This window comes from Eptesicus fuscus, chromosome 10 (genome assembly GCF_027574615.1).
Source record: "Eptesicus fuscus isolate TK198812 chromosome 10, DD_ASM_mEF_20220401, whole genome shotgun sequence".
Lineage (NCBI taxonomy): Eukaryota > Metazoa > Chordata > Mammalia > Chiroptera > Vespertilionidae > Eptesicus > Eptesicus fuscus.
The window spans coordinates 6681501-6708492 of NC_072482.1; the positions used below are offsets into that span (position 1 = coordinate 6681501).

Genomic DNA, 26992 nt, shown 5'->3' on the forward strand with positions numbered 1-26992 from the left:
GGTAGTTGAAGCCGCAGTATGGGGCAAGTGGCCTAAAGATCACGAGTGAAAAGAGTGCAAAAGTCATTGCTCTGAAGAGCACCAGCATTTAAGTGGTGGAAGAGGAACTACAAGACGGAAGTCGGCGAGGTGGGAGCTGTTTTTAAAGTCAACAGTGTAGCGCAGCAGGCTGATCAAGTAAGATAAGGAGTCAAGAAGCCAATGGGTATGGCAGGACCCCAGTGACCACAGGAATAAGAAAAATACCAGCATGGTTTATACATGGGATAATTAATACTAACATTTCACACAAGGAAGAGGCACCAGACTGGAGGGGGTTGAAGTGGGAGAGGGAAATGACATCACAAAAGTGAGTGCAGTGTTCTTCATAAAGCAGTCATTGCTCAACTCCGTGCCTCTACCACAGCACAAGACCATACCTTCCTGCCGCCAACATCCTGGACGGCTCACTCCTCCCTGCCAAATCACTGCTGTTTGCCAACATCTCCGGGAGCTTCCCTAAGCTTCCAGCAACTTCGGGTTGGTTTAAGAGTATTGTTACATCGCCACTAAAATACTAACTTTACAACCGATGCTGCATTGTTAGCCACGTGGTGGGAATTCTCCCCACACTGATGTGCAGTTCAGAACCACACAGCACTCACTCCCCTGTCCGAGTGCCTGGTATTGAACTCCGTATATTATGGTGCTTAAATGTTATTTGGGCAAGATGTTTTTCTCTGAAAATATGCCCGAACAAGCATGTGAGGGTCAGTTTTAAGTCAGTATTGGCTTTGATAGATAATTCCGGGAAAATGTATGCTACCTAGCAAAGGAAAAGACCATTCACTGAATCCTTTTGAGTTCTGAAAACACCATTAGGTTACACACAAAGGCTCAGGAGACAGGAGAAGGTGATCCAGGCAATATACTTTTCAAGGAAACAATTCAGAGAAAAAGAATTAGTAATAAGTAGCAGAGGAATCCTATTATGCCATATAGATGAGTTTTAAAATTAGCAATCTACTATTCAGACCTTGAATATTAATCCCAAAGGAATTTGCCTGTATGTTATTTTTGAAAGTAATTCTACAAAGCAATAGGTGCCCGGCTGGCATGGCTCAGTGCTTGAGCGTCGACCTAGGAACCAGGAGGTCACGGGTTGATTCCTGGTCAGGGCACATGCCCAGGTTGCAGGCTCAATCTCCAGTGTGGGGGCATGCAAGAGGCAGCCAATCAATGATTCTCTCTCATCATTGATGTATCTCTCTCTCCCTCTCTCTTCCTCTCTGAAATCAATAAAAAGAAAAAAAAAAAAAAGAAAATAGGAAACAGAATCATCTGTGAACAGAACCAATACTGAGCCAATCCCAACCTGTCTGCGACGAGCCTTGGAAAGAGGACACATTCTAACTGCACTTAGCTTCCCTCTGCCTGCGCGTCTGACCCTGGTTTGGGTCCCTTCCTTCCTGCCTCTTTCTCAGGCTTCCTTCTCTAACCTGGAGAAGGGGTAAGTGGCACCCAACAGGACCCAAATACACACCATCTGGAAACAGAACCCTGCTCTGGTGGACATGGGGGCTGAGAAGTCCTGCCCTGAGAGCCTTTGAGATTCCTGATCAACCCCAGGCTGGGGAAAATAAATGGGACTGAGCTGTAAACAGTGGTACAAAGTTCACTTTGTCAGAAAGGTCTCCCCTTGGCCTTAATGCAAGGGGAGAGCCCACTGCCCTGTGACATGGAATCAGGTAGAAAGAACATGCGTGGGGCCAAGAGAAGACAGTCTCTTTGTATGGCCAGCAATTCAGAAGACGCAGCCCCAGCTTCCCTGAGACAGGAAAGCACCCGGCCTACAGACGGCGGTGCAGTTAGCATTCTGCCTCTTTGAATTGGAAGCCTTATCTGAGTTAGAACACATTACACTGCTTTTTCCACACAGTTTATTCAAAAGTTTAAAAAGTGGACATTTACCCAAAAAACAAATTATCCCCCGCCACTCCCCAACACACATCACCACTCCTTACCCATGCTTACCACATACTCTTGCAAAACACACGGGGGTCAACACCCCAACTATTTGGTAATACAAAGAAACTACAAAGTTACACACAAGAATCTCATTTACTTCCTTTTCACTAACAGACCATGAATGAAAGATTAGGGGCAGACACATTACCTTCATCCAGAGTTAACACTTCCTTAAAATTCTTTTTTCTTTCTCTAAAACATGAAAACCCAAAGCAATTTCATTTACTACTGTAACTTTGAATTCCTTTCTTTTCTGAATGGCTAAGCTAGGACATACTTTCCTTCCAAAGCTGATCTCAACATCAAGACTGGCAGGAAGCGGACCCCCGCTGCAGCTGGGCGAGGATGCTCTGACAGTAAAGTTACCACCCAGGTGCAAACGATGCTTTCAGAGTTATTAAAATTTTTAAAAGTAATAATGCATTAATATGGAGCCTCCACAATTTTCTGACACAGCAAACTTCCTGTAAAGGCGGTGGCAGCTGTAAAAGAGAAGGCACTTTGTGCTAAAGTTCCGAGGGTGTCTCTTGAGAGAATGCCACGCAGGGGCCTGCTCAGCCCAAGCTGCAGGCCACCCTGTAGGGTGGAGAGGAACATCCCCCAGGAAGGCATCTGCAAAGGAAATATCTGTAATCATGATTCCAAGGCAAAATGGTACTTAAAGATGGGAGGGAAGAAATACCGAGAGAGAAGACAAAACAGTTGAGTTGCACCAAGGACTGAGGAGTGAACGTGAAAGATCCGAGGCTGGCTCTGCACTTCCCACTGGGCTGGTTCTGGAGACCCGCGGGAGCAGCACTCAGCCAAGAGGGTTCCAGGCTCCTGCCTGTGCCTGGCTTCCTTGCTGTGTTCCCAGGAATAAGCCAAGTTCCTGTTGGCAGCACTTGTGGGTATTGCTGGTCCACGGCAACATCCGACTCAGGGATGTTCTGAGCTAGCCGAGAAGAGAAATGAGGTTTTCCACGTGACCCGGACTCTGTGGCAATGCCCAATGGCTTTGGGGGCCTTCGAAGAGCAACAATGGATCAAGCTGGTATCCCCCATCAACACTCCAAAAAGCAGCATGAGAATTTCAGATGGTGGGAGGATACACATCAATGGACTGAGTCTGTATCCTAGTACCATAAATAAAGTGCACCACGAATGGAGGCTATAAAAGCCTCTCGTCTGGGGAGAAACTACCATCACCCCATCACAGGATGGAGGATCATTTTCTTCAGCAGAATGCTGGCTGCTGAGGCTTTCCTTATTGCTTTATTTCCTTAGTACTATGGAACTTTTAGCTGTAAAGGAAAAGGAAATACTTGGTGGGCTTGGCAGAAAGCATATCACAAAATCATGGGGATTGGCGGATATTCAGTAAGTATACGTTACAGTTTCAATAATGTTGGATGATGGCTGTTTTTTCCCCTTCATTCTGATGAACTTAGGAAAACTCAAGTGTTGTGTTTTGTTTTTTTTAAATCTATCAAATTGGCTCGTGACACTTCTGAAGAAGCTGCGTATGGCCGACGTGGTGGAACTGGCTGGCTTTGTTCTACAGCTTCGGATGCACTATGAAGAGAATCCACTCACTGTCACATTTCAGGCAAGTTTCCGGGACATACGGGTGGGTTCCATAAGCTTCTTGGAAGCTCTTTCAAAGTGTGAGAGGAACACCGTGATGGTGCACACAGAACTCTGCCCCACGCAGGCTTCCATCCAAGGGCACTATTTTGCTGCTTTCATGTAGGAAGGTATTGCCCCCCGCGCAGTCAGGCCCTCAAAGCGCTTGTAGGTGTAATTGATGAAGACCCAGTCCTTGTTCTTGTAGTCAGTCTCAGGGTGATTGCTTGTTGCCACTGGGAAAGAAATAGATGTGAGAGATGGCTCCCTGCCTTACCCCGACAGCCCACTGGGTACTGAAGACATGACCTTCTGAAAAACATACCAGTTTTCTATCTGGGAAAAGCTATTTTTCACTCAGTGTGAATTTTCTACATTTGCTTGCCAATATGTTCCTTAAACCTCATTTTTTCCACATATATTTAAAGCGGTTTATTTTCTCATTTCTGTCATTCCAGGTCACCCAGCCTTTACTGTAATAAACAGCAACAAGAGAGCAGACCCTTGTGACTGACCCATCCGCTGGGCAGGCTAAGCCCGGGAGCGTGTATCCATCTTCCACGTGACAAGGTCTCGCTGCTCCCCAGCACAGCACCGGAAATACTTACCACGCACCCGAAGACCTGAAGTTCCTCTCCATGTCCTCTACCCTGATCTGTAAACATCACCCCAAAACTGGGGGGAAATAATGCACTTGTAAGGCAGCAGTAGAGAGAATTGGTGGGATTACCTGTTGGCTTAAGAATATCAGATTCTGGAAACTCATCGAAGTTTGAGGTATCGTCAATGCTTTTGATTTCAATAGATATTGCAGCAGGTCTCTCTCTGCCAAGAACAGACATGCCAAAATTACTACAGTTAGTAATCAAATGGGTCATAACTAATCAGCCTTCCGCAGAGAAGACCCGGATCTGGCACAGAAGACTATCCCCTAGCAGGCAGCACTCATTTTCTCTGAAAAGCTTCTGACCACGGACCAACCACGCCAACTGACTACAGCCAAACAAAATAAATCACCATGAAAACTATAACAATTATTCATAGCTAGAAAGAACACTAAGGAGAAATTCAAGTCCAAGGCACCTGGGCCTCAGAGAGTCCCCTCCTGTAGGGCTCTGCCCGTCCATCCGAGATGCCCACGAGGAGGCGGCACAAAGGAGGCAACGGTAAAAATCACAAGGATGCAAGTCAGAACACAGTCATGAAACAGATGACAACTTCTTCACCTTCTGTTCAGCAACCGCCAACGCTGAGCGGCCGGGCGGCAGGCCGCACAGGCTCCCGCTGGGCTGGGAGTGCTCCACAAACCAGGCCCTCTCCCTCTCCCTCCACTCCCTCTTGCCACTTCCTGCCCAGTCCTTCCACTCCTTCTTCCTCCTCCCTCTCCCAGAGGCAGTCCCTACCCTCGGGCAGGGACAGTCACGCTGGTGGTCCCCAACACTGGAGAGGTTGGAGTGCTCCAGGTAAAAGCAAGGACAATACACTTCTTAGATGTTCCCTTCACCATGGAACCCCAAGTTCACTCTGGAGGTAACTGCTGGCTTTAACATATCCCATGACTCAGGGCTAACAGGAAGCTCCAATTCCCAGTCCTGAGCATAAACTTAAGTCAGGAAAATACCCTGAATTTCTAAAATGATCTCTTCTCTTACTTGGTTTGCCAATAATGGTGCTTCCAACTTAGTATTAAGCTAACTACAGAACTTCTAAAATAACCCTTAAAGTTTCTATATGGATATACCTGATATGTTCCCAGTCAACACCTTCAAAAAAAGAATTACTTTTGATTTCCTCAACTCCAGGGGCTCCAATCCTATGTTCCCATTCACAGCAGAATCTGGAAAAGACAGAGGCCTTTCAGCATACCTCACGTAGTTTCTTTTGAAAAAGAAAAGGGATAACCTCCCCTTTTCAAAAGGAGAAATAGGAGGAAGCAGGGTGCAAACCCAGGAAATCATCAAAGATGTAAAAAATGGGTTCACTGATGTCAAAAAGCCTGGGTGGGGGCGGGGGAGATGTTCTCTGACCGATACCTCAAAATCAGATCCTTGGCTTTCTCAGAGATAGGAACTTCTGGAGGGAAAGTCAGAGTTTCTTTCCAGTTCATCACCTTCTTATATGTCTCTTGAGGGGTCTCAGAACAGAAAGGTGGGTAGCCTGTAATAAAAAGGAACCTGGAGCTTTTACATCGCAGAGCGTTGAGTATGACATTATTCTCCTCAATAGAATTCTATATGCCTTTAAGATCTTGTTATGTCCTTCCCTCCATGACATGGACAGGATTTCCACTCATCCCAGAAAGCACCTAAACAACTTTTTATCTTCCCCGAACTCCTAAACCCAAAGTAAAGTTGTGCTCTTGGAACCACTAGGGAGCCAGTTAATAACCGGATCTAGAAAAAGAAAGAAGCGAGTTACAGATGTGGGAACCACTGTGCCCAAAGAAGAAATGAAAGGACGAAACAACGTTATTAAGAAACACCTCACCTGGCTGGGTGGCTCAGTTGGTTGGAGCATCGCCCCAAGCACCAAATGGTTTCAGATTCAATCCCCGGTCAGGGCACACACCTAGGGTGCGGTTTCTGTCCCAGGCAGGGAGTGTACAGGAGGCAACCAATCAATGTTTCTCTCTCACATCAATGTTTCTCTCCCTCCCTCTCCTTCCCTCTCTCTCAAATCAATAAACATATCCTCAGGGAGGATTTTTAAAAAAGAAAAAAAGAAACTACTCCATTCTAAGAACATCCAAACAAGCAGAATAAGAAAAAAGCATGGGTTTTGAAAGAGCCCACCATCCCAGAGACAACACAGTCAGACAGAGGCCACGCCGGTGGTCCACACAGACACACTCAGTGCCATACACACACCGACTCTCCTGTGCTCTCGGGCATGGGGCCACCACCCTGATGTCCCCTAAAGGAGACATACCATCTGAATAGGAGGGAGAGAGATCAGGGAGGTCCATGCTTTGAAGACCTCGAGAGACGAGAGACGAAGGGGACAGCACATAGGAAGTGAAGAGTGTGTGAGGCACTACCCAGGTAAAGCTCTCTGCAGACATGAATGTTTAATAAATGCCAGTGACTGAAAGAGCTGCTGGATGGAGAGGATGAAAAAGCAGAAGAAAAACATGATAAATGATCAGCAAAGCAACCACAGGTATCACTGTGCCAGCGAATACAGTAGGTTGCATTTTTTGGCCAAGAGTTTTCTACTTGGGAAACTACTTTGAAAGATGGGGAGGGGAGAGCACTCAGATGAACCTCAGATGGAAATGGGAGTTTATTATCACTGTAGGACTCCTCCTGGCCACACAGAAAAAGCCAACTGAAATCGTACAACTTACCAATGAGCATCTCGTACATGATCACGCCAAGCGACCACCAGTCACAGAGCTTGTTGTACCCGGTCTGCATGAACACCTCGGGAGCAATGTAGTCAGGCGTCCCTACTGTGGAGAAGGCCTGAAACACGTACACACGTCAGGGAGGCCCGGCAGGCAGCAGGGTGCCAGAGTTCTGTTCTGGTCTGTTCCACAGACCAGAGGCCCCAGCACCATCTAGGGCGGGGGTGGGGAAGGTCGGCCCACAGGCCGTATAAGGCCCATGAAATCATCTGGTCTGGGCCTGCCAAGGCATTAGGGGTGAGTTAATGAAATGTTTGACCAAACACGGCAGGCTAACTTTTAAGTTGATCATTCTGTATGGCCTGCAAATGATGTTATAAATATCCAATGGCCCTTGGCAGGAAAAAGTTCCCCTCCCCCGGTCGACAGCTACCCACAAACTAAACACGCAGGAAGGCCTCGCTGCTTAATGGCAAGCCTGATTTGCCAGAGCACTTCCAAAATGAACAATAAAAATGTCAGTGAGGTGAGGGACCCAAGCCTACTAGTGCCGGTCATGACAACTCGTCATAATTTACTGAGCAGCCAGGTCTGTACTTCTTATATGCTTATGGGGCTATTTAGTCCTGACAAAACTTAGCAAAGAGGACTTTAGGACTTTATTAATCCAACTTTGCAGATTAAAAAAAAATCTGACGCCCGAAATGGCTTTGCCCAAGGTCTCAGAACGAGTTAAGTGGCAGAGTGCAGTTAGGAAATTCTCTTGCTCCAAACCACCCCTCTTTCCACTATATCCATTCTTTGATCTGAGGAAATCATAAAGGGAAGTTTATTATTAAAAGCTAAAGGTATAGCCTATAGGTCAAAGGTTTATAAATGTCTATTTACCAAACTGAACTATTTATATGACTAGCTGCTAGAGGAGTGTTAGTAAATGCAAGGAATCTCGTCTCAGGCCCCAGACCGCAGTCCTGGGGAGCACAGCACCGCCTCCCAGGGTGCTCAGCACCGGGGCGTGGACCAGCTGGAAGGCTCCACTCGAGGTGCTTCCTATTATATAACTTCCAACATTAAAGTACAGCTGTGTTGTTTTTAAAAAATATTTATTGTGAAATACTGCAAACATACAGAAACAAAACAACACACATGTAACCATTACCCATATTAAAGAGAGGTTAATCTGCCATATTTGTTTTAGATCATTTGTCTTTTTTTAAAAAAGTGAAACTAAAGAAAGACTAAAGCCAGATCCCCGGTCCCTCCCTCACTGCAGTTAAAGCCACCCTGAAGCCGAAACCGGTTTGGCTCAGTGGATAGAGCGTCGGCCTGCGGACTGAAAGGTCCCAGGTTCGATTCCAGGTCAAGGGCATGTACCTTGGTTGCAGGCACATCCCTGGTAGGGGGTGTGCAGGAGGCAGCTTGTTGATGTTTCTCTCTCATCGATGTTTCTAGCTCTCTATCCCTCTCCCTTCCTCTCTGTAAGAAATCAATAAAAAATATATATATATAAAAAAAAAAAAAGCCACCCTGAAGTTGCTTGCTATGCTGGTGTGAATATTCACGTAAGTGACATACTACTTCCTGTATATTTCAACTTTTAGTAAAGGGTTCATACTTATCTGTATTATTTTACAAGGCTTGCTTGTTTTATTCAATTATACACGAGATTAATTCACATAACTCTTTCACTCATTTTACTACTGTATACTTTTTCATTACACAAATGCTTTTTTTATTCATTCTCCAGTAAATGGACACTTATATTGCTTCCAATGTTTCACTATAACAAAAACACCTGAATGAACATTCTTGTATCACTTCCTGGGCATTTGAGAATGTAAAAGAAATAGTATCACTGTCTTCTACTTAATTAGCCGTCTTCCAATTGTCCTTCCGTGCGGCTATGCCTATTTAACCGCCCCCAGGGGGGAGGAGCTCCTGATGTTCCATATCTCACCCATACTTGGCTCTGTTGAACTTTTTAATTTTTACCAACCTGATGAATATGATATAGGATCACACTGTTTTAATTTGCATTTCCCTTATTTTCAGTAAGGTTGATGCATATTCCTATGTTAATTAGCCATTCAGGTCTTTTTTTCTGTGAATTCCTTGGAGTTCAGATCCTTTGCCCATTAGTTTTTTTTAGTTGCATTTTCTTTTTTCTTATTGATTCAGAGGAATTTTTAAAATAAATCCAGGGCATTAATCCTGATTCAGGACATTAATCCTTTATAGTTTCACATATTGCAAATATCTTCTCCCAGTTGGAGGCTTATCATTTATTGATTTTTTTTAAATGAAGCAATATTTGTCACATATCAAAAATGTGTAATTATTAAATTATAAAGCATAATAATGAAAACAAATACGAGTTCAACTGAAGAACCAGAATATTACCAATACCATTAAAACTAAACGTGTACTCCTCCCATCCCATCCCATCCCATTTCACCCCGTCCTCGGGCTATCCCAAACCCTATATGCTCAATTTTATGTTTATCATTCCTCTGCTTTTAAAAAGAAATTTAATTTTGCCACGTGTCTCTCTAAATCTTTTTTAGTTTTGTTTCTGAGCTTTGTAAAAACAGTATCATTCTACATGCAGCCTTCTGCTATTTGATTTGTCCTCTGAATGTTTTGTTTCTAAAATTGATCCATGATGTCACAGGTAACTGTAGTTCAATTATTTTCACTGCTGTAAAATATTCTATTCCAGAATGTAACCATTTTCCTGTAGATGGACAGGAACCACTGAGTAATTTCCGTGTTTTGGGGTGGTTTTTTTTGCTATTATGAAAATGCAATAAACATTCTTTGGCGTGTCTCCTGGTTGACAGGGACAAGAGTTTCTCCAAGGCACATGACTAGGGGTGGAATTGCTGGGTTGTAGGATATGCACATGAACTGCAAGACAATTCCAAAGTAGTTGGACCACATGACTTATCTTCTCATTTATGTCTTTCAACATACAGAAAGTTGTATGTGTTTTTTTATAAGTAGTAAAATAAAACACACTTTTCTTTATGATTTGTACTTCTTTTATGATATTTGAGAAATCCTTCTTTATTCTGAGGTTCTAAAGATATTATAAGTATTTGCTTCTAAAATGGTCAGTTTTACTTTTCATCTACAATTTATTTTGTGTATACTGTAAGACAGAAATCCACTTTTTCCACATACATAATTGCACAGTATTTTCTTTAACTACACATATTAAATAACATAAATGCCAGTTTTATTTTGTTTTAAAGCTTGAAGTCTGAAACACGGATTGGGCCCCAAGAAGAAACCCTTCAATTTAGAGACTAGATTTATTCCAGCAAAGCTGAATATTAAGTAAACCTTATTTTTCAAAGATTTCTATTATGAAACCAGAGATCTATTGCCACAGGAAAAGAATTACTTCAAGATACTAAGGCATTAAAAGACTCCCGAGTTATAAAACACAGCCAACTGCAGGCACAGCCCTGTGATGTACGCAGCGTTCCCCTCGGGACTAGAATCCTCAGGAGCTCACCCTCCTTTTAACAAACTAGTCGAGGGAGTGCCCATTTCCCAAACTTTTGTCTGTTTTCCATACTAAGGTGTTCTCCATACTAAGCTCTTGATACCTCAAATCTATATCCTTTTTCTTTTTGTTCTCTGGATATTTTTAGTGTTAATTAGAGCTGCACTTTAAAGAGCTTTGTCGGTTGTTAATAGTCATTTTCAAACACGACATGTTCCAAGTTATTTCATTTAGGATTTTGGGGGAAATAAAGCAATTTCATTTCCTACTCAAACACTTCGATAACTTCTGCACTAAAAAAATAAATAAATTGGCAAAGATCGGATGCCTAGACGCACTTCAACTCTTACCTCTGTGGTTAATAACTTAAAGCTGACTCAGACCTATTTCCTAATCAGTTACTAGGCCTAAGGTTACCCAAGACCACACAGCTATTTAAAACATTACAATACAATGTAAGCAGCCAAGGAGTGATCCTTAACCTCTGCTTTATTCAGTGATTCTCAATGGACTGAAAAGTAACAGACTGTTGAATCCCAGATGGAAGGCAGGGTGGGTGGGTGGGAACTTGTCTGCATATATGCAAAACCCTTGGACACAGATAAGGTGGTGAAGGCCTGGGGCAGGAGCGGGCTACACGGGGTTAATGGGAGTGGGGGAAAGGGGACATATGTAATATTTCAACAATAAAGATTTTTAAAAAGAAAAAGAAAGAACAGTAATAGGGTGGGTGGAGCAGTAAATCTACATTAAGCATTAACTAATATTAACTTCCTGTTTGGCTCTGGCTGAATGGGATTGCCTATGAAAGGTCAAAGGCACAGGGTGAATTGACCTTTTGAAGACTGAGAAGTGGTCTTATTTTCTTCTAGTTATCAAAATTGATAATATGAGGATGACTTTAATATATTTCCATTTCTACCATAGATAAAATAAAAAGGTCTGAACATTAATCACAGCATGAGAACCTTAGTTTACTAAGATTTTAAAAAATTACAAAACATTTTAAACTATTAAAGGACAGTGAATTCCAAATACAGCAACAGTGAGATCCCCTTCCTTATGGACCTGTAAGTGGTTCCTAGCAAGCTGACATGACCTTTGCGCATGTCAAAGAGCATAAAGCCTGTCTCAAGGTATAAGAATAATTTAAGGCACTTAAGCTTAATTACCCCAAAAATAAATATTAGTATAGTGGCCAAAGGTTAAATATTGGCTTGCTTTTATTTTAAAAAATTAAAAATCAAAGAAGATTCCTTACCTTTTGTTAGCTTCCAAAACATAGGTAAATGTCAATGTCCCAATAATGCAGAAGCTATTGTTAAGAAATAGTCTCTTCCTTAGATGGTCTCAACATTCACTGCCCAGAATCACCCAGAGTCCTTTTAAAAATCAGATACCCAGCCGGAACCGGTTTGGCTCAGTGGATGAGCGTCGGCCTGCGGACTCAGGGGTCCCAGGTTCGATTCCGGTCCAGGGCATGTACCTTGGTTGCAGGCACATCCCCAGTAGGGAGTGTGCAGGAGGCAGCTGATCGATGTTTCTCTCTCGTCGATGTTTCTAACTCTCTATCCCTCTCTCTTCCTCTCTGTAAAAAATCAATAAAATATATATTTTAAAAAAAATCAGATACCCAAACTATCTACCTGAAACCAAGCCAATCAGAATCCCTGGGGGTGCACCCAGACATCAGTATGTTCTGAAGTTCCAGGTGATCCTGATGTGCAGCCAAGTTAAGATCTGCTCTACGGAGAGCCACAACGGAAGCACCTGGCCAGATCTGTTCCAACATTCCCTAGCCCTCTCCAAGCTAAGGAAACAGTTTTTAACCACACACAGGATTCAGACATTTAAAGAATATCAGAGTTCCTAAGCAAAAGAGACTACGATGTCACTAACTATCCCTGATTATCGAAGATTACTTTCAGTTACAGTATCTCCAAACGTGTTTGGGTCAAGTTACTGCCTTTCTCAGGGCCCAGGTTTAACATAAAAATCATAATACTCAGAAAGCACAGTCTGAGCCCACATATGGGCCTCAAGTAAGTTAAAAAAAAAAGAAAAAACAAGCCTTCCTTTGATTCTTTCTTAAACAATTCTACAGGCTTCCATTTTCACATGACGGGATAGCTACTTACTAGTGACCTACTAAGTAAGGCATTAAAAACACTATAGAGAACTCTAATTCAGTATTTTACCAAGAAATGTGGCTGAAAACCAGCATTCAGCACACCTGCCAAGCGACTACTGTATCTGTATACGTCACAAGCAGAAGTGGCACCATGTCTAGGTAATACCCGCATGATCCTCACTCCGAGTTAGTCACAGCTTTCCACTGCTGCTGCTCTTGCTTTCTAATGGTCAGCTTTTAGTTCAGCTCTACCATCGCCAACCTCATTTGCTGCAGTTCTAGCAAAGCCTAAGTATGCAGTGATACACATTTCTATTAGTTCCCAATAACCAGACAGTAGGACATGTACATTGCACTTCAAGTATAAACCAATGAATCAGAATAAAAGCTTGCTAGATAGCAACATTTCACTGGTGAATCTGTATTATTTAAATAACTTCCTACATACTATCAAGATAAACCCAATGTTATTTTTTAAGCTTGTGGCATATAATTTTATGTGTATTCGCTCAAATATCTATAAAGTAATAAGCATTTCCCTTAAATTTCTCTCCAATTTTTAACACCTCGTTCTTTTTTCAACCACAAAATAGAAAAGGGTGGGGCAGGTAAATTGAGGAGTAATGACTTGCTGAAGTGAATCAAAATTTTAGAAGTTTGTGAACCACTATTGTCTTAAAGCTCTGGGTAGATAAATGGGCTTAGTTTCATTTTGAGAGACCTGGAGCTTAAATATGACTGCTTTACCATCATAAAAATAGGGAAATGGTGGGATAGGAAAGAAAGGGGTTGTCACCAATGTAAAAGGTCAGAATGAGGTCATCTACTGAAAATGACACAACCAAAACAACCTAGTATCATCTGTTTCCAAATGACAACTTCGGTACTACGACATAACAACAGTACGCTGTTAGGTCATCTTAAAAGCATGGGAGAGATGTGCTGCAAACATTTATCACATGCAAATTTATGTGCATATTTTAACATATTCATACTTGGCTTGTAGCATTTAAGAAGCTACAGAGATTACTTACTAGCTGACGTCTATTTCTTTTCCAGGTTTCTGCTTTCCTTTTGGAATTCATGTTCTGGAAAGCTAAAAGTAGAGAAAACGAGTTCTATTCGAAGTTCAGACAGAAATGTTTACTACTTTTTTACGCTCTGGTTCAAACCACATGAGCCCTAAAGTCTGCCAACACATCAGTAACTTTGGATGACACATTTCCCAGCAAGCATTTGTTCAAAGAATCACACAATGAGATCTAACAGCACTTCCATATGGATCATGTGGCTACAGAGAACACAGGCAAGCCTTGGTCAGAACTACAGGGAATTTCATCAGAATTACCGGAAATTCAGTCTCATCAGAAGCAAAGGTCCCAAAATGGACCTAAAACATTTACAATTTCTCAAAATTACCATTAAATTTCCAAGAACAGTAATTGTTAGTCAGAGACTCCGAGGTTTATAATACATTATTTGATATAAGCTCTCTAAGATGAACTGTTATTTTACTATATAATTTCAGTGGTTTGATTAATAGTGAAAGTAACACTCATAAGGATAAATTTCTTTCCGCCACGACAGAAAGAAGCATGTAGGATAAATCTAATCTGGAATTGTTCCCAGGACTTCTTCCTCTACTGCCCCAAATCCCTCCCCAGGAACCTTCTCAGTAGAGCTCCACGGCAAGCTCTTTACACATCCATCTGTCTTAACACACTTGGGGGCACTTCTCTGGCCTCACTATACAAGTGCAAATCATGTAACTCTCTAAAGACTCAAAGGGCCCTAGCTGGTTTGGCTCAGTGGATACAGCATCGGCTTGTGGCCTGAAGGGTCCCGGGTTTGATTCCAGTCAAGGACATGTACCTCAGCTGCAGGCTCTTCACAGGTCCAGGCCCTGGTCAGGACATGTACAGAAGGCAACCAATCGATGTGTTTCTCTCTGTCTTTCCCTCTCTCTTCCACTCTCTCTAAAAAGGCAATGGAAAAATATCCTCGGGTGAGGATACAAATAAAAAAAAGACTCAAAGGGAGACTCCTAATCTGTCCGACATATTCTGGTTACCAGGGGACCAGCTCTACTAGGCCCAGTTAAGGAATAAAAAGGCTAACATCACTGTTAACACTTACTGAAATCACTGGGAAGGCTGTGGTTCAAATTCCTATAAAATTCTGTCCTGTGTGCTTTTTTCAGGCCTGTGCAAAGGCCAAAATCAGAAAGTTTCACATGGCCCTATGGGAAAGAAGAGACCAGGTAAAGAATGAGCATTCATGGATGTGGAACACAGCAGTATCTTCGTAAGATCACCCCAAGTTCTATCACACTAATAAAAGTATTTTCAATTTTGCATATTGCCTTTATTCTTGTCTAAATATGAACTTTTAAATATAGCTGAACCCTCCATAGCATCTAATTTTACTTCTTATATAGTCTTAGAAATTACCATTTTTAATGTTTACAGATAATACTCAAATGACTTAGTACATCACTGCTTACCTAACATCCCCCTCATACTGTTGCTCACTTCACCCCCAATTCTTCCCTCTCACTGCAATGTGGACTACAAGCACCCCGGTGCTGTCTCATTCATAACTCTGGGGCAACACTCTCAGGCTCAGAGTTGTTAAATGGCTTGCTGGTGACATGGCAGAACCCAAACCAGAAATCAACACGCTCTTTCTCCGCAGACCAGGATCAGCTCACCTCTGCAACCCCTGACCCATCTGGAAAGGGGGACAATGACATCTGCCTGGCAGGAACGATGAGAATTAATGCATACAAGGCTCCTAACTTGGTGCCTGGCACATAACTAGCCCTAAGAAAGAGGCAGGTGTTCTTGAGAGTGGTTAAATTTTAAGTAGAGGAGGTAAAACCAAAAATAGGGGAGGGAATCCTGATGCTCAGAGATCTGCACTGCTCAAGGTCACACACTTAGAAGTGGCGTGGCCGTTTGAGCCCTGATGACTTCAACATGTGTGGTCATTGATACCACCTTCCTTCGGGCCCTAACATAAAATTTCCCAAGGGACAAGGCTACAGCAGCCCTGCTCAGAGGGTCAGGTTCTATTTTGTTTTGTTTTTAAAGAAACCCCATTAGCGCCCGGCTGGCATGGCTCAGGAGTTGGATGTCCATCTTGAATCAGGTCACCATTCAATTCTGTCAGGACTCTTGCCTGGGTTGCTGGCTCGATCCCAAGTGTGGGGTGTGCAGGAGGCAACCAGTCAATGGTTCTCTCTTCATTGATGTTTCTGTCTTTCTCTCCCTCTCCCTTCCTGTCTGAAATCACTGGCGGGAGGGTGGGGGGGTGGGGGGGAGGGGTAGAAATAAACCCCATTAGGTTTGGCTGTGTGGTGTGCGTGCGTGCGTGTGTGTGTGTGTGTGTGTGTGTGTGTGTTAAACTGCCAAACAAAGATAGCTTTGAGCCTATTAACCTGATATCTTTGTTTTCAGATCTGCACATAACTTGTTCTACAAGTCAAGGAACAGAGTTTAATTTGTAGTTCTCATAATTACATGTTTTACCTGGACACCTCTAAGAAAGGAGTGTGTCTTAAAGAACAGTGCCTGGAGCAAATGTTATGCAAGCCTACATTTTCAGGGAATTCTGTAGCTATTCTGAGTATAGAGCAGAAACCCAAAACTGCTACATTTCACTTCAACTAACTATATGGCTGAACACACAAATGAGCTTGCCTGTGAGAACATTTATTCTCCAAGTCTGGGCTAGCATATCACAGAGAGCAAATGTGCCCCTAGCAGGGTCCCCCATTCCTCCTCAGCTAGACTGAGTCCCTAAGATTTCGCCTTCAGTTTGCTGAACCTGAACAGAGCCTACAGGGTACACCTCTGCCAGCACTAAGGCATCTGGGGTACAGGACCAGTGCCTGTGAACCCAAGACCAACAAAGTAGGGCTAGTGCCTTATCAAAAATATATCTGGTCTTAATGACACAAAAACATAGTCTCATCTACATTAGCATTTTAAATACCAAGAATATCAAGCTATTTACTTTGAGGACCTAATTGTACAACAATTATTGACACAAACAGAAAAGGTATTGAAGCTATATACCAAAACAGTGCTTATCTTTGAACAATGAGATTATTAATATTTTTCTTCTTTGTAACTCTTTGTATTGCTCAAATTCCTACTGTGTATGTGCATTATTCTTATAATGAAGAAAGAGCTATTAACCAGAAGAAATTATCTGACAAATCTCCTGCACCCTTAAAATAGAAAGGGTTTTTAAAGAAAAAAATTCAGGTTTTTTAGCACAGCAAGGAAGTTATAAATTTACTTTTCTACTTAAAAAGGAAACAATTACGTGTAACAGAATGGAAGGAACTCAGGAGCGTCTCTTGATCAGTATGTTCACTTTACAGGTAGGTGAGGCCCAGAGGTGGAGAGACTTCCAAGGAGGACCCAGCAACCACCCAGTACAGGGGGTTCTCTGGGGGATTTGCTGTGAGCTTAAGAACCAAGCAACGAAGCTCATTTGCATGTCTAAGGATAAATATAAAAAGGCCATTATAGGGGCTGAGCAGCCTCTTTAAGCAGAGGCATAAGATCTGGAACCTAAACTTTGTGACAAAGTGCTGTGGTGGCTGCTGTTGTGCCTTACTTCCTGGTTTGTGGCTGGGTGCCCCAACTGATGAGGCTGCCCAACAGAGGGTTCTCAGTAAGTGATGCATCAATATAAATATTTGCAAAGGAAAGATGATGATCTTTGGCTTTATTACAAAATAATGTTCAAATCAACTTTACTCTTAATCATTTTCAAAATGTCCTTTATTTTTAAACAAACATTAAATCAAATAACAGAATCATGCCCTGGCCAAGTAGTTCAGTTGGTTAGAGCATCATCCCAATATGCCAAGTTTGTGGGTTCAATCCCCAGTCAAGGCACATACAAGAACCAACCAATGAATGCATACATAAGTGGGACAACAAATCCATGTTTCTCTCTCTCCAATCAATAAATAAAATTCTTTAAAAAAATTATAGAATCATGAACCTTTCAGAGAAAGGAGGTAACAGCAAACTTACCAGTTGTTTTTTTTGTTGTTGTTTTTTAAAAGAAAGGCCCAGACGGTGTGGCTCAGTGGTTGAGCATTGACCTATGAACCAGGAGGTCATAGTTCAACTCCCAGTCAGACACATGTCTGGGTTGCAGTCTTGATCCCTAGTAGGGGGTGTGCAGGAGGCAGCCGATCAATGATTCTCTCTCAGCATTGTTGTTTCTATCTCTCTCTCTCTCTCCCCCCACCTTCCTCTCTGAAATAAAAAATGTATTTTAAAAGAGGGAGAGCAAGAAACGTGCAAGGTAGTTCACAGCTCCACAGCTTCCCTACAGTGATTACCACGGGTTAAAGCAGAGGCTGCTCAGACTGGTAGCAGCCTGGGTCATGCTGCTACCCACCCGCCCCACCCCCCGTGGTACCTTGCTGTCCAGGAGAAGGTTGTCTGGTTTGATGTCTCTGTGGATGAATCCGAGCTGGTGAATGGAGTCTATGGCTAACACTGTCTCTGCTATATAAAACTGAGTCTCCTCCTCTGTCAAAGTATCTTTTTTCATCAGGAGGGTCATCATGTCCCCTGTAAACAAGGATACACAAAACCACCACACACACAGCACATGAGTAAGCCAGTTTTCAGGTGTGCCTGCCCTCCTACCTGCCACCATGAGGCCTCTGCTGTGTTCCAGAGCCTGACACACTACCGCTATGGGCAGACACAGGAAGCAGTTTCTAAAGGTAAAATCCACAGCCACGGGAGCACAGCACTTCCACCTCGCTAACTGATGCTTACCACTGAGCTACGGTTTCCACTTTACTTGGAGAGAAAAAGAAAATTTCTCTCACATTAAAAAAGTAAATTTGCTTATGATAAATTTTTGAACCGGGAATAAAAGCTACTTCACTTTTCACTTTGCACAAATATCTGCAAGCTTCTCTATACCTAGGACCAAATGGCATTTCCACGTGGGCTGTATTGCCATTGCTACAGAGAGACTGAAATGCCGAACAAGGTAAACACTGGGGAGGCTGAAAAAAGCTCTCCAATTTCCACTTCCAAAGGAAGCAAAGTGCTCGTCCGCAGAAGCTGACGCTAAGCTGAACATGCTCCACAGAGACCGTGTGAGAGTTGCCTCCCCAAAGTGCACACTGCACATCTCCCAAGACAAGTGGGGTTTTTTCGTCCAGTGTTTTATTGTATTTAAATATACACTAATATGCTTTATGCAATTTTTACAACACAGCATCAAAAATAGTTCAGCAATTAAAGGTAACCTCCTTGTTTTCTGCAAAGTCAAAATTTAATTCTTTCTGCTTAATACCAGCAACATAAAATGGCAAAACATAGATTCTGATCCTAACTCAACAGTTAGACAAAAGCAAAGCAAACATGTATAAGTAGCTAAAGCTTAGAGAAACAGGAAAGGTTCAGTTCAGATCTCATAAAAAGCCGTCTATGTTAGAAAATAGGGAAAAGAGAAAGAAACCTGATGTTAACAGAGCATCATGCTGCTTTTTAATTTCATTTATAACTTTTGGGGAGCTATATATTCTTAGAGAAAATTGGATATTTTACCCCCAGGCAAAAATAATCAAACCTTTTATTAAAATGCTCTCTTTTTTGACCCAAGACTTGAATAATATGAATCCCAACTCACTCCTGGCAGCCACACATTGTCTGGGGACACACTCGTGGCACAGGGACAGCGTCCTCAGTCCAGCTCTAAGGTAGCCGCAGGCCTTACACTGGCCCAAGAGAGAAGCCAATGGCCTCACCTGGGCAGCCTGTCCAGATCAGAGAGCTCAGGCCAGGTGGTCTATGGCTCTGTAGGCCAGCTCCACCCAGTGCAAAGGGCAGGGTCCAGGAGACATGGCGGCAGGGACGATGGTGCAGGTAAGGCCTGAGGAGCACATGTCCAGGGGCTGGTGACTGTTTAACAACTGGCATCTAAATCATAAAGTTTCTCCTCATGCTATCAGTCTCTTTTCTCATCTTCATCAATTGTTAATAAAAAAATTACTGATGACCCTAGATCTAACCAGAGGTTGTCATAAGATCAAAATGTTATGCCACAATAGTTGCTTTGCTGTAGGACCAAAAAAAGAAAAACTTTTCTTTTCCCACCAGTGTGCTCACAGTTCATCTGCTCTCTGGGAACAGACTGTCTCCCAGAAGAAATGCTATGTCCTGTTCTGGGTTTGTTTGGAGCTGCCTTAGGAGATACACATGCTGAGTTACATAAAACTTAAAATTTCAGAAATGAGAAATTGATGCTGGCTACTAACACAAGTAATGAGAAATTTACTCCTTATTAATATAAGTTATAGAAAAGGGAACAAAAGAATTGAAGCAAAGAATGTTATAGTTTCAATTTTGTCACTTAGGTAACTGATTATACATGATTCCCACTGACAGGGGAGCAGGCAGAGTCCCTAGTTTATTCCTATATATTTAGAAGAAAAAGGAAGAAATGTCCATCTGAAATCATGAGAATGAATGAGAAGGTTACTTTTATGGCACTAAGAATTGTAGAAAGGCACCCAGCACAAGACAGGTTATTGACTTCCTTTACAGACCTAAAAAAGATAGAGAAAGTAACTTTGTGAGCACGGATTAGAAAGGAGGGTTAATTGAGGTGAGAAAGAAACCACAGAACAAAAAGGAAAAATGACCTTTCATCGTCAAGTAATTACCTCCAGGCAGGAACTCCATGATTAGGTAGAGGTTTAGCTTATCCTGAAAACTATAGAACATTTTCACAACCCACAAACTGTCTGCCTCCACTAGAATGTCACGCTCCGCACGAATGTGGCCAACCTGGAGGTATATGCATTTGATTAATGACAAGACTTGCTCTGCTTTATTAGACTGTATATTTGTTTAAACAATTTAAACACTATTTTGAGTATTAAATTGTGATGATGCAAAAGATCTAATTTATACTTAGGCAAACCTACTAACTCAAAATTAATAACATTTGTCTTGAAGATATTCGATAATGAAAAATTAAGTGATGAAAGTTTTTTAAAATGGCAAAATGAATGGCTGTAATGCAAATGGCAACTTTAACAGTGCTAAAAATCAACCCTCTGGTTAGTTAAAATTACTATTACTTTGCATCTTTTTGTTCTAATACAGTAGTCCCTCCTTACCGGAGAGGGATACTTTCCAAGACCCCCAGTGGATGTCTGAAACCGAGGATAGCATGGAACCTTATATATATACTATGCTTTCATACTTATGGTAAAACTTAATTTGTAAATTAGGTACAGTAAGAGATTAACAACAATAACTAATCATAAAATAAAACCATTATAACAATATCTGTGATAAAACTTATGTGAATATGGTCTCTCTCACCAAATATCCTATTGTACTGTACTCACCTTTTCACTTAAAGGAAGCGCTTTACGGCTTCTCTTTGGCACACCTGACTTGCCAGCATCACTACTCTTACGCTTTAGGGCCATTATACAAGGCCTGCTATGCCACAGCAGTCAGTCTGATCACCGAGATGGCTACTAAGTGACTAACAGCACAGCGTAGATACACTGAGCAAAGGGATGATTCATCTCCCAGGCAGATGTGCAAGATTTCATCACACTACTCAGAACGGTGCTCAATTTAAAATGTATAAAGTGTATACTTCTAGAATTTTCCATTTAATGTTTTCAGACCTCAGCTGACCACAAGTAACTGAAACCAAGGAAAGTGAAACTACAGATAAGGGGCGACTAATGTAATCTTTTATGACAAAGGTTAAGTCTCAGGATGAGACTCTCTAAACAAGTCCCGGCTCAGGTGTGCAAAGGTATCTGTAATGATGGTGCCCTGGCTGACAATTCTAGAATACTACGATACCACAGCATTTAGGTCACTGCTATACACAGAGGATGTGCTCAATACATTTACTGAACTGAAATATGAGAACGCCTCAGAAGTTTTAGGTTCAAATTTATGACATTTCCCATTTTCTACTCTTACTGAAATATCTAGCTAAGGAGACTAAGTTGCCAAAGGTTTGGGAGAACTGGAATTCATTAAAATAATGTTTTATTATGAAATTTCCCGTATCTAATTTTAATATATAATAGTAATTAAAAGTGTTGCATATTATCAAACCCCACCCCCTTATCAGAGGAGAGGGGGTGGGGTTTGATAATATGCAACACTTTTAATTACACTTATATAGTGTCACAAGATGCAAAGTTGGGTTGAATAAGATTTAAGTTTATTAAACCCAGTCCAATCCTTGAAGAGACATTTTGGTCTTAACAGGGGTTGGGTTTACAGTATGTTCGGAGGCTAAGATGTATCAGGGTTCGCAAACCGCACTCCTGTTGGCAAACCCAGCCCATGGGTGTTGCTTGTTCGGTACAATGTTCTATATGCTTGTTTGTCTACTGGAACGTCGTCAGCAAAGCCAGGCACTCTTCCCTATGGACACAAATCCTACCCCTCTCTCCTGTCTTACACCTCTTCTGCCTCCTTCTTCCCTGCTAACTCCCAGGGGCCTGAGGCAATTGAGGTTACTTACTATCTGAGTTTTCAGTTGCTACTAAAATTGTTCGAGACATTTTTAAATAGCAGAAAACATACATTTTTACATCTCACTTGCAGCATGAGGTGGGAAAAGGGAACACAGGGTGATAAGGAACAGTGCTATGAATCATGACAAAGCCCAGGAAAGCGACTGCCTTTCCTCAGCCTTCATACAGGACCAGCACTTTTAGAAAAACGAATGCCACTTGCTGAACGGCAGCTGTGCTTTGACACGGTCACTACCAGACACAAGGACTGCACAAGGCGGCCCTCACCTGCCTCTGCTTCCCCTGGCTCCTGCTAAGGCTACTCCCTACTGCAGAGAGCCGCTCGCCTTGGAGGACAGAATGGTGACTACAACATCCCCTGGTGTCACAGGGAAAGCTACAGTCACTGTGCGCTCACCTTGCCCTTCTCTCCTGGGGCTGAATCAGCAGCTGGGAACCTCAAGATCTAGGAGTGGAGTGAGGTGGATATAGGGTAAGGGACAGAAGAGCCAGAGGTGCAACTCCCACCAGAGGTTCCCCTTCCCGTTCCTTAAATATTTAATGAGATGCTGCCCTGGGCACTAGGAAAGCAGAGATACAAATCAGTCTTTTGTCCGATCCTAACACTAGACTGGCGTCACAATTGGAGGATTTCCTTTTGTGCTGGAAGAGAAACATGAAGAAACTAGCTAAATGCTGGTCTCTTATCCTTTAATATTTATTTCCCAGGTAGCAAAAATGTCCATTCTGTGAGACAGAATAACAACCTGAATTCTCAGTAGGCAGCTTTAATTCTTGCTGTTTGGTAAAAGCAAACAAAAAAACTTTTCCTCCGAATAAGGCACCTACCTGCCTGCAAAAAGTTAGGCTCTGAGCCTAAACTTTGTCAGCCACACTCAAAGTGAGGGACTTGCACTGGTCTACTTCCACTCCGACCCAGCATAACCAGTTGCTCCTCCTTCAGGATGGCTAGCCAGGGAGAGCCTGGGCCCGTAGCTTTAACTGACCACACTGAGGTCAAACCTTAGGAAGTTAGGTTTCAACAGCAAGATTGACTCAAATCCTAATTCTAACCAACATTTTCTTTACTTTCATGTAGAAACACTTTAGGAATTAATTCTGAAGAAGGTATAGTCTTTGAGAAAATGGTTTACAGTGTCCAGATCATCTCTGTCACCAGGCTACGGAACTGGCACATGCTATGAAGGACTAACAACTGAGAATCTGATGTGCGTTCTTTGCAATGTTAACTGAATGCAAATTATTTGATAAAGAAGGGTTCTGAGCCTTGGATAAACCTATGGGAAACATGTCTGGTAAAAATAAAATGTACTTGTGAAATACAACATATATTGACTAATCAACAGAGTTTTACAGTTTCCTTTTCAGGATCAACTGAAACTCTTTCGGTGCCTACAGCCAGACCACACACAAATTTTTAGGTAATATAGTATAAATAGGTTGTGTGCATTTTTAATAGGTTGGCGTTAGCATAAACTATAGTGTCTGAAGACTTATGCCAGGGTATTTGATACTCTCAATCGAAATTCCTGGGAGTCTAAAGCTTCTGGGTGACATGAAAATTAAAGAGAAAATATAAATTCCCAGTGTCGAGCTGGGACTGAAATGAAGCCTCAGTGACCATCCTCCTCTCAAGAGGCATTAAGGGCTGAGGGGGGCCAGCCTCCATCCCTGCTCTTGGGCCCTGTGTCCAGAGCTCTCCTTGTCCTCCTGTAGCATCGGGTCTTTTACAGGGTATCTGCAGGCATCATCCCCATAATCTGTTCCTGAACAACCAACTAACTTAAACTAGATTTACAGAATGTCTGCAATCTCTTTCTTAATACACTGACCAATATATAAAATTTATTTTGCATAAACTACTTATGTATCTTATAAATCTATTTGCAAAGTAGGCTTAGGCTTTAGAAAGTGTTCTTATTCATGAATGAAGAATCTACACTGCTCTGCCATTTACCTATTTTATCAAATTCATTCAGAAAGAAGACTGTGCTCTTTTAGGTGATGATAAGCTACTCAGAAGACCCAACTTTGGTGTCAGTACAGAGTAAAGTACACTAAGTCACACTGAGATGGCAAATCCCAAATTCTAACGCCTAAGCCTCAGTCCCAAGGTGTACGTACAGTTTCTCTCTCTCAGCTTTCAGTAAGAAACACGCCACCACATCAAGTGTAACCTCAAAATAGGCTCATGACAAAGACAACGTGTGATCAACTGGGATTCACAGAGAGCAGGTGTTCTCTAATAGGCTTTCAACTTTTAAAAGACTGCACATAACATAAAACATTATTTGTACTTTTAAAATATATGTAACTACTACTTCTTTGTTGATTTAAAAAAAGTAATACTCTACATATATTCATACATGACAGAGCTAAAGAAAACTGTAATCACAATATACATTTCAAATAAGCAAAAAGAACAGTTTTAGGAGACAAAAAGTTCATCAGCTAACTAAAATCCCAACTACAATTGTGTTTTACCTGCTCTTTTTCAAGCATATCTGCTTTACGGAGTATTTTCATTGCATACACATGCCCTGTATCTTTCTTCTGAACAAGCCGAACCTAAAAGTTATTAAAAGAATGCCAAGTTAGAAGTTCACAATGCCAAGCTAATGCTTTCATGTGTTGCAGGAAATAATATTTAAACTAAAAAAGTACAAAAATATTTTTTAAATGTATTTTCATTGATTTCAGAGAGGGAGAGAGAGATGGAAACATCAATGATGAGAGAGAATCATTGATTAGCTGCCTCCTGCATGCCCCCTGCTGGGGATTGAGCCTGCAACCTGGGTATGTATGTGCCCTGACTGTGAATCAAACCATGATCTCTTGGTTCATAGGTCGACACTCAACCACTGAGCCATGCCAGTCGGGCAAAAAGTATAACAATTTTAATTTAAGCAACTAGCAAGAACAAAGCAAAATAAAATGCTTTTTGAAGTTCCAAAATAGATATTTTACACCCAGTGAAGTCAGTGCTAGGAACATCTGCTTTGGCTTCCTAGTAGAACAAAACAATCTAACCCAGAACCCTCACTTTCAAACTTAAGGACTCATTAAACCCGTGGCTCATGTCATGCAGTCAGCTCAGAAAACCTAATTAAGTGATTACAGCAACGTTTAAAACAACAGCAAAAGCTCATGCGTAGGAAAAATGTCTTGAAGGAAAAAAACTAAAATGTATAACTAGGGAAATAGGGTTTTATGCTGTTTTCCTTTCTCTTCTTAATATTCCAATGTTTTTTAGAGAGATTAAATAAATCTATGAAAAGAAAATTAATAGTCTACAAACCCCCCAAAAAACTTGTCAATTCCCTGCACATCCTTCCCTTCCTCTCCCAACACCTGTATGTTTTCTTCTCCCTGCATCTTTGTTTTCCTGCTTGAGCCCCATGTCCCTTCCTCACTGAGCAGACAGCAATGCAGAGGTGGTGCTGTCCGTTTCCCTCTCTTCAGGGCCGGCAGGGGTTCTGAATGCTGAGGGATCCATTTTACTCTGCCACCTGTGCTTTTGAATATACACTTACACTTCCCCGAGGTTCGGGGTTTCCACACCTTTTATACAAAGACTAGAGGCCTGATGCATGAAATTCGTGCAAGAATAGGCCTTCCTTCCCCAGGAACCAGCACCAGCTTCCCTCTGGCACCCGGGACCCGGGCTTCCCTCGCAGCCCCAGCTTCATTGGGAAGGCTGTCCGGAAGGATGTCCGGTCTAATTAGCATATTATGCTTTTATTATTATAGATAATGAAACTGTGGCACTCCGGATGTTTTCCATTAATGGGAATAATGTTGCATGGGCTCATGCACACCCTCCCCACCAGACTGCTCTTGTGACCAAGCAGGATGCAACTGCAAGACTAACTGGGACAAAGCTACAAATTCTCTCAACTCTCTACCACTCCCTATATAGCTCATTTCTACAAATCCTGTCCCTCAGGGCCATCTTTTTAGAGCTGTACCAGTCTGGCAGGAAAAAATAAAGGGTGGAGATATGCTTTTAGCTCACTCCTGGAGAGGTGATGTGTGACATACTGGGAAAAACAAGGGCTTTAAGATCAGGAAACATGGGCTGACTTCTGGTACCACTGGATATATACTGCAGTGTCCCTTCTGAGTCACCTATGAGTTATTGTCATGATTACAGGAGAAAAACACAGTATATTAATAAGTACTGATTCCCTTCTACCTTAACTCTCCTACATTAATATTTAAAACATCAACATCATCAGAGAAGAGCAATCTGAGAGCTGGGACAGTGGAGCGGAGAAGAGGAGGCAGACAGAGCCGTGAGGTGTGGGGCTGGCATGCTGGACCCATTTACCCCATATTTCAGTTATCTCAACAGTCATGAGCTCAGGGCACATTAGAAGCTTTGAGGTGCTGTGGGCTTTTTGCATTGGATAAGTAGCTGTAGCTGTGGGGTTTTTACCTCACCAAATGCTCCTCTGCCTATTACTTTTAAGGACTCAAAATCTTCCAATCCAAGTCTTGTTCTCTTCAAACGAAGAAACTCTGTTTCCTTCCGAGCATGAGCTGATCGCCTGAGTCGTTTCTAATGTTTAAATAAAGGGGGAGAGGGGTTGGAGGGGGAGGAATTGAAATTCCGCAACGAAGTCATATTTGTGACTTTACCCATCTGGAAACCAGAAGCACACCAGACTAAGCGTAATCTTCTCACCCACGAAAGCACCACAGAAGGATGCTCACTGCTCCCTTCTCCCTTCCCAGCCTTCAGACACAAACCACACCACACTGAACAGAGAGTGGGTGCTTCCTCTCAGGACTCGTCCCCAACCTCTCAGCAATCCA

At 42.3% G+C, this 26992-nt stretch overlaps 1 protein-coding gene across 4 annotated transcripts in view; it reads right to left on the bottom strand.

Moving 5' to 3' along the window:
- STK38 (serine/threonine kinase 38) overlaps positions 1-26992 on the bottom strand; it is a 115428-nt gene that overhangs the window by 74841 nt on the left and 13595 nt on the right. For 2 of the 4 annotated variants that reach the window (XM_028161213.2, XM_008151965.3), the window contains exons 4-14: positions 26613-26735; positions 24659-24742; positions 20318-20441; positions 18049-18203; positions 14737-14839; positions 13635-13696; positions 6959-7076; positions 5646-5769; positions 5354-5449; positions 4343-4437; positions 1888-3848 (exon numbers count right to left, since the gene is read on the bottom strand). In XM_028161213.2, coding sequence (XP_028017014.1) covers positions 3718-3848; positions 4343-4437; positions 5354-5449; positions 5646-5769; positions 6959-7076; positions 13635-13696; positions 14737-14839; positions 18049-18203; positions 20318-20441; positions 24659-24742; positions 26613-26735 — 1215 coding nt within the window. In that variant the 3' untranslated portion in view covers positions 1888-3717. Of the gene's footprint in view, positions 1-1887; positions 3849-4342; positions 4438-5353; positions 5450-5645; positions 5770-6958; positions 7077-13634; positions 13697-14736; positions 14840-18048; positions 18204-20317; positions 20442-24658; positions 24743-26612; positions 26736-26992 lie in introns of those variants that run through there. The other 2 variants (XM_028161214.2, XM_028161217.2) reach the window with 2 other exon arrangements.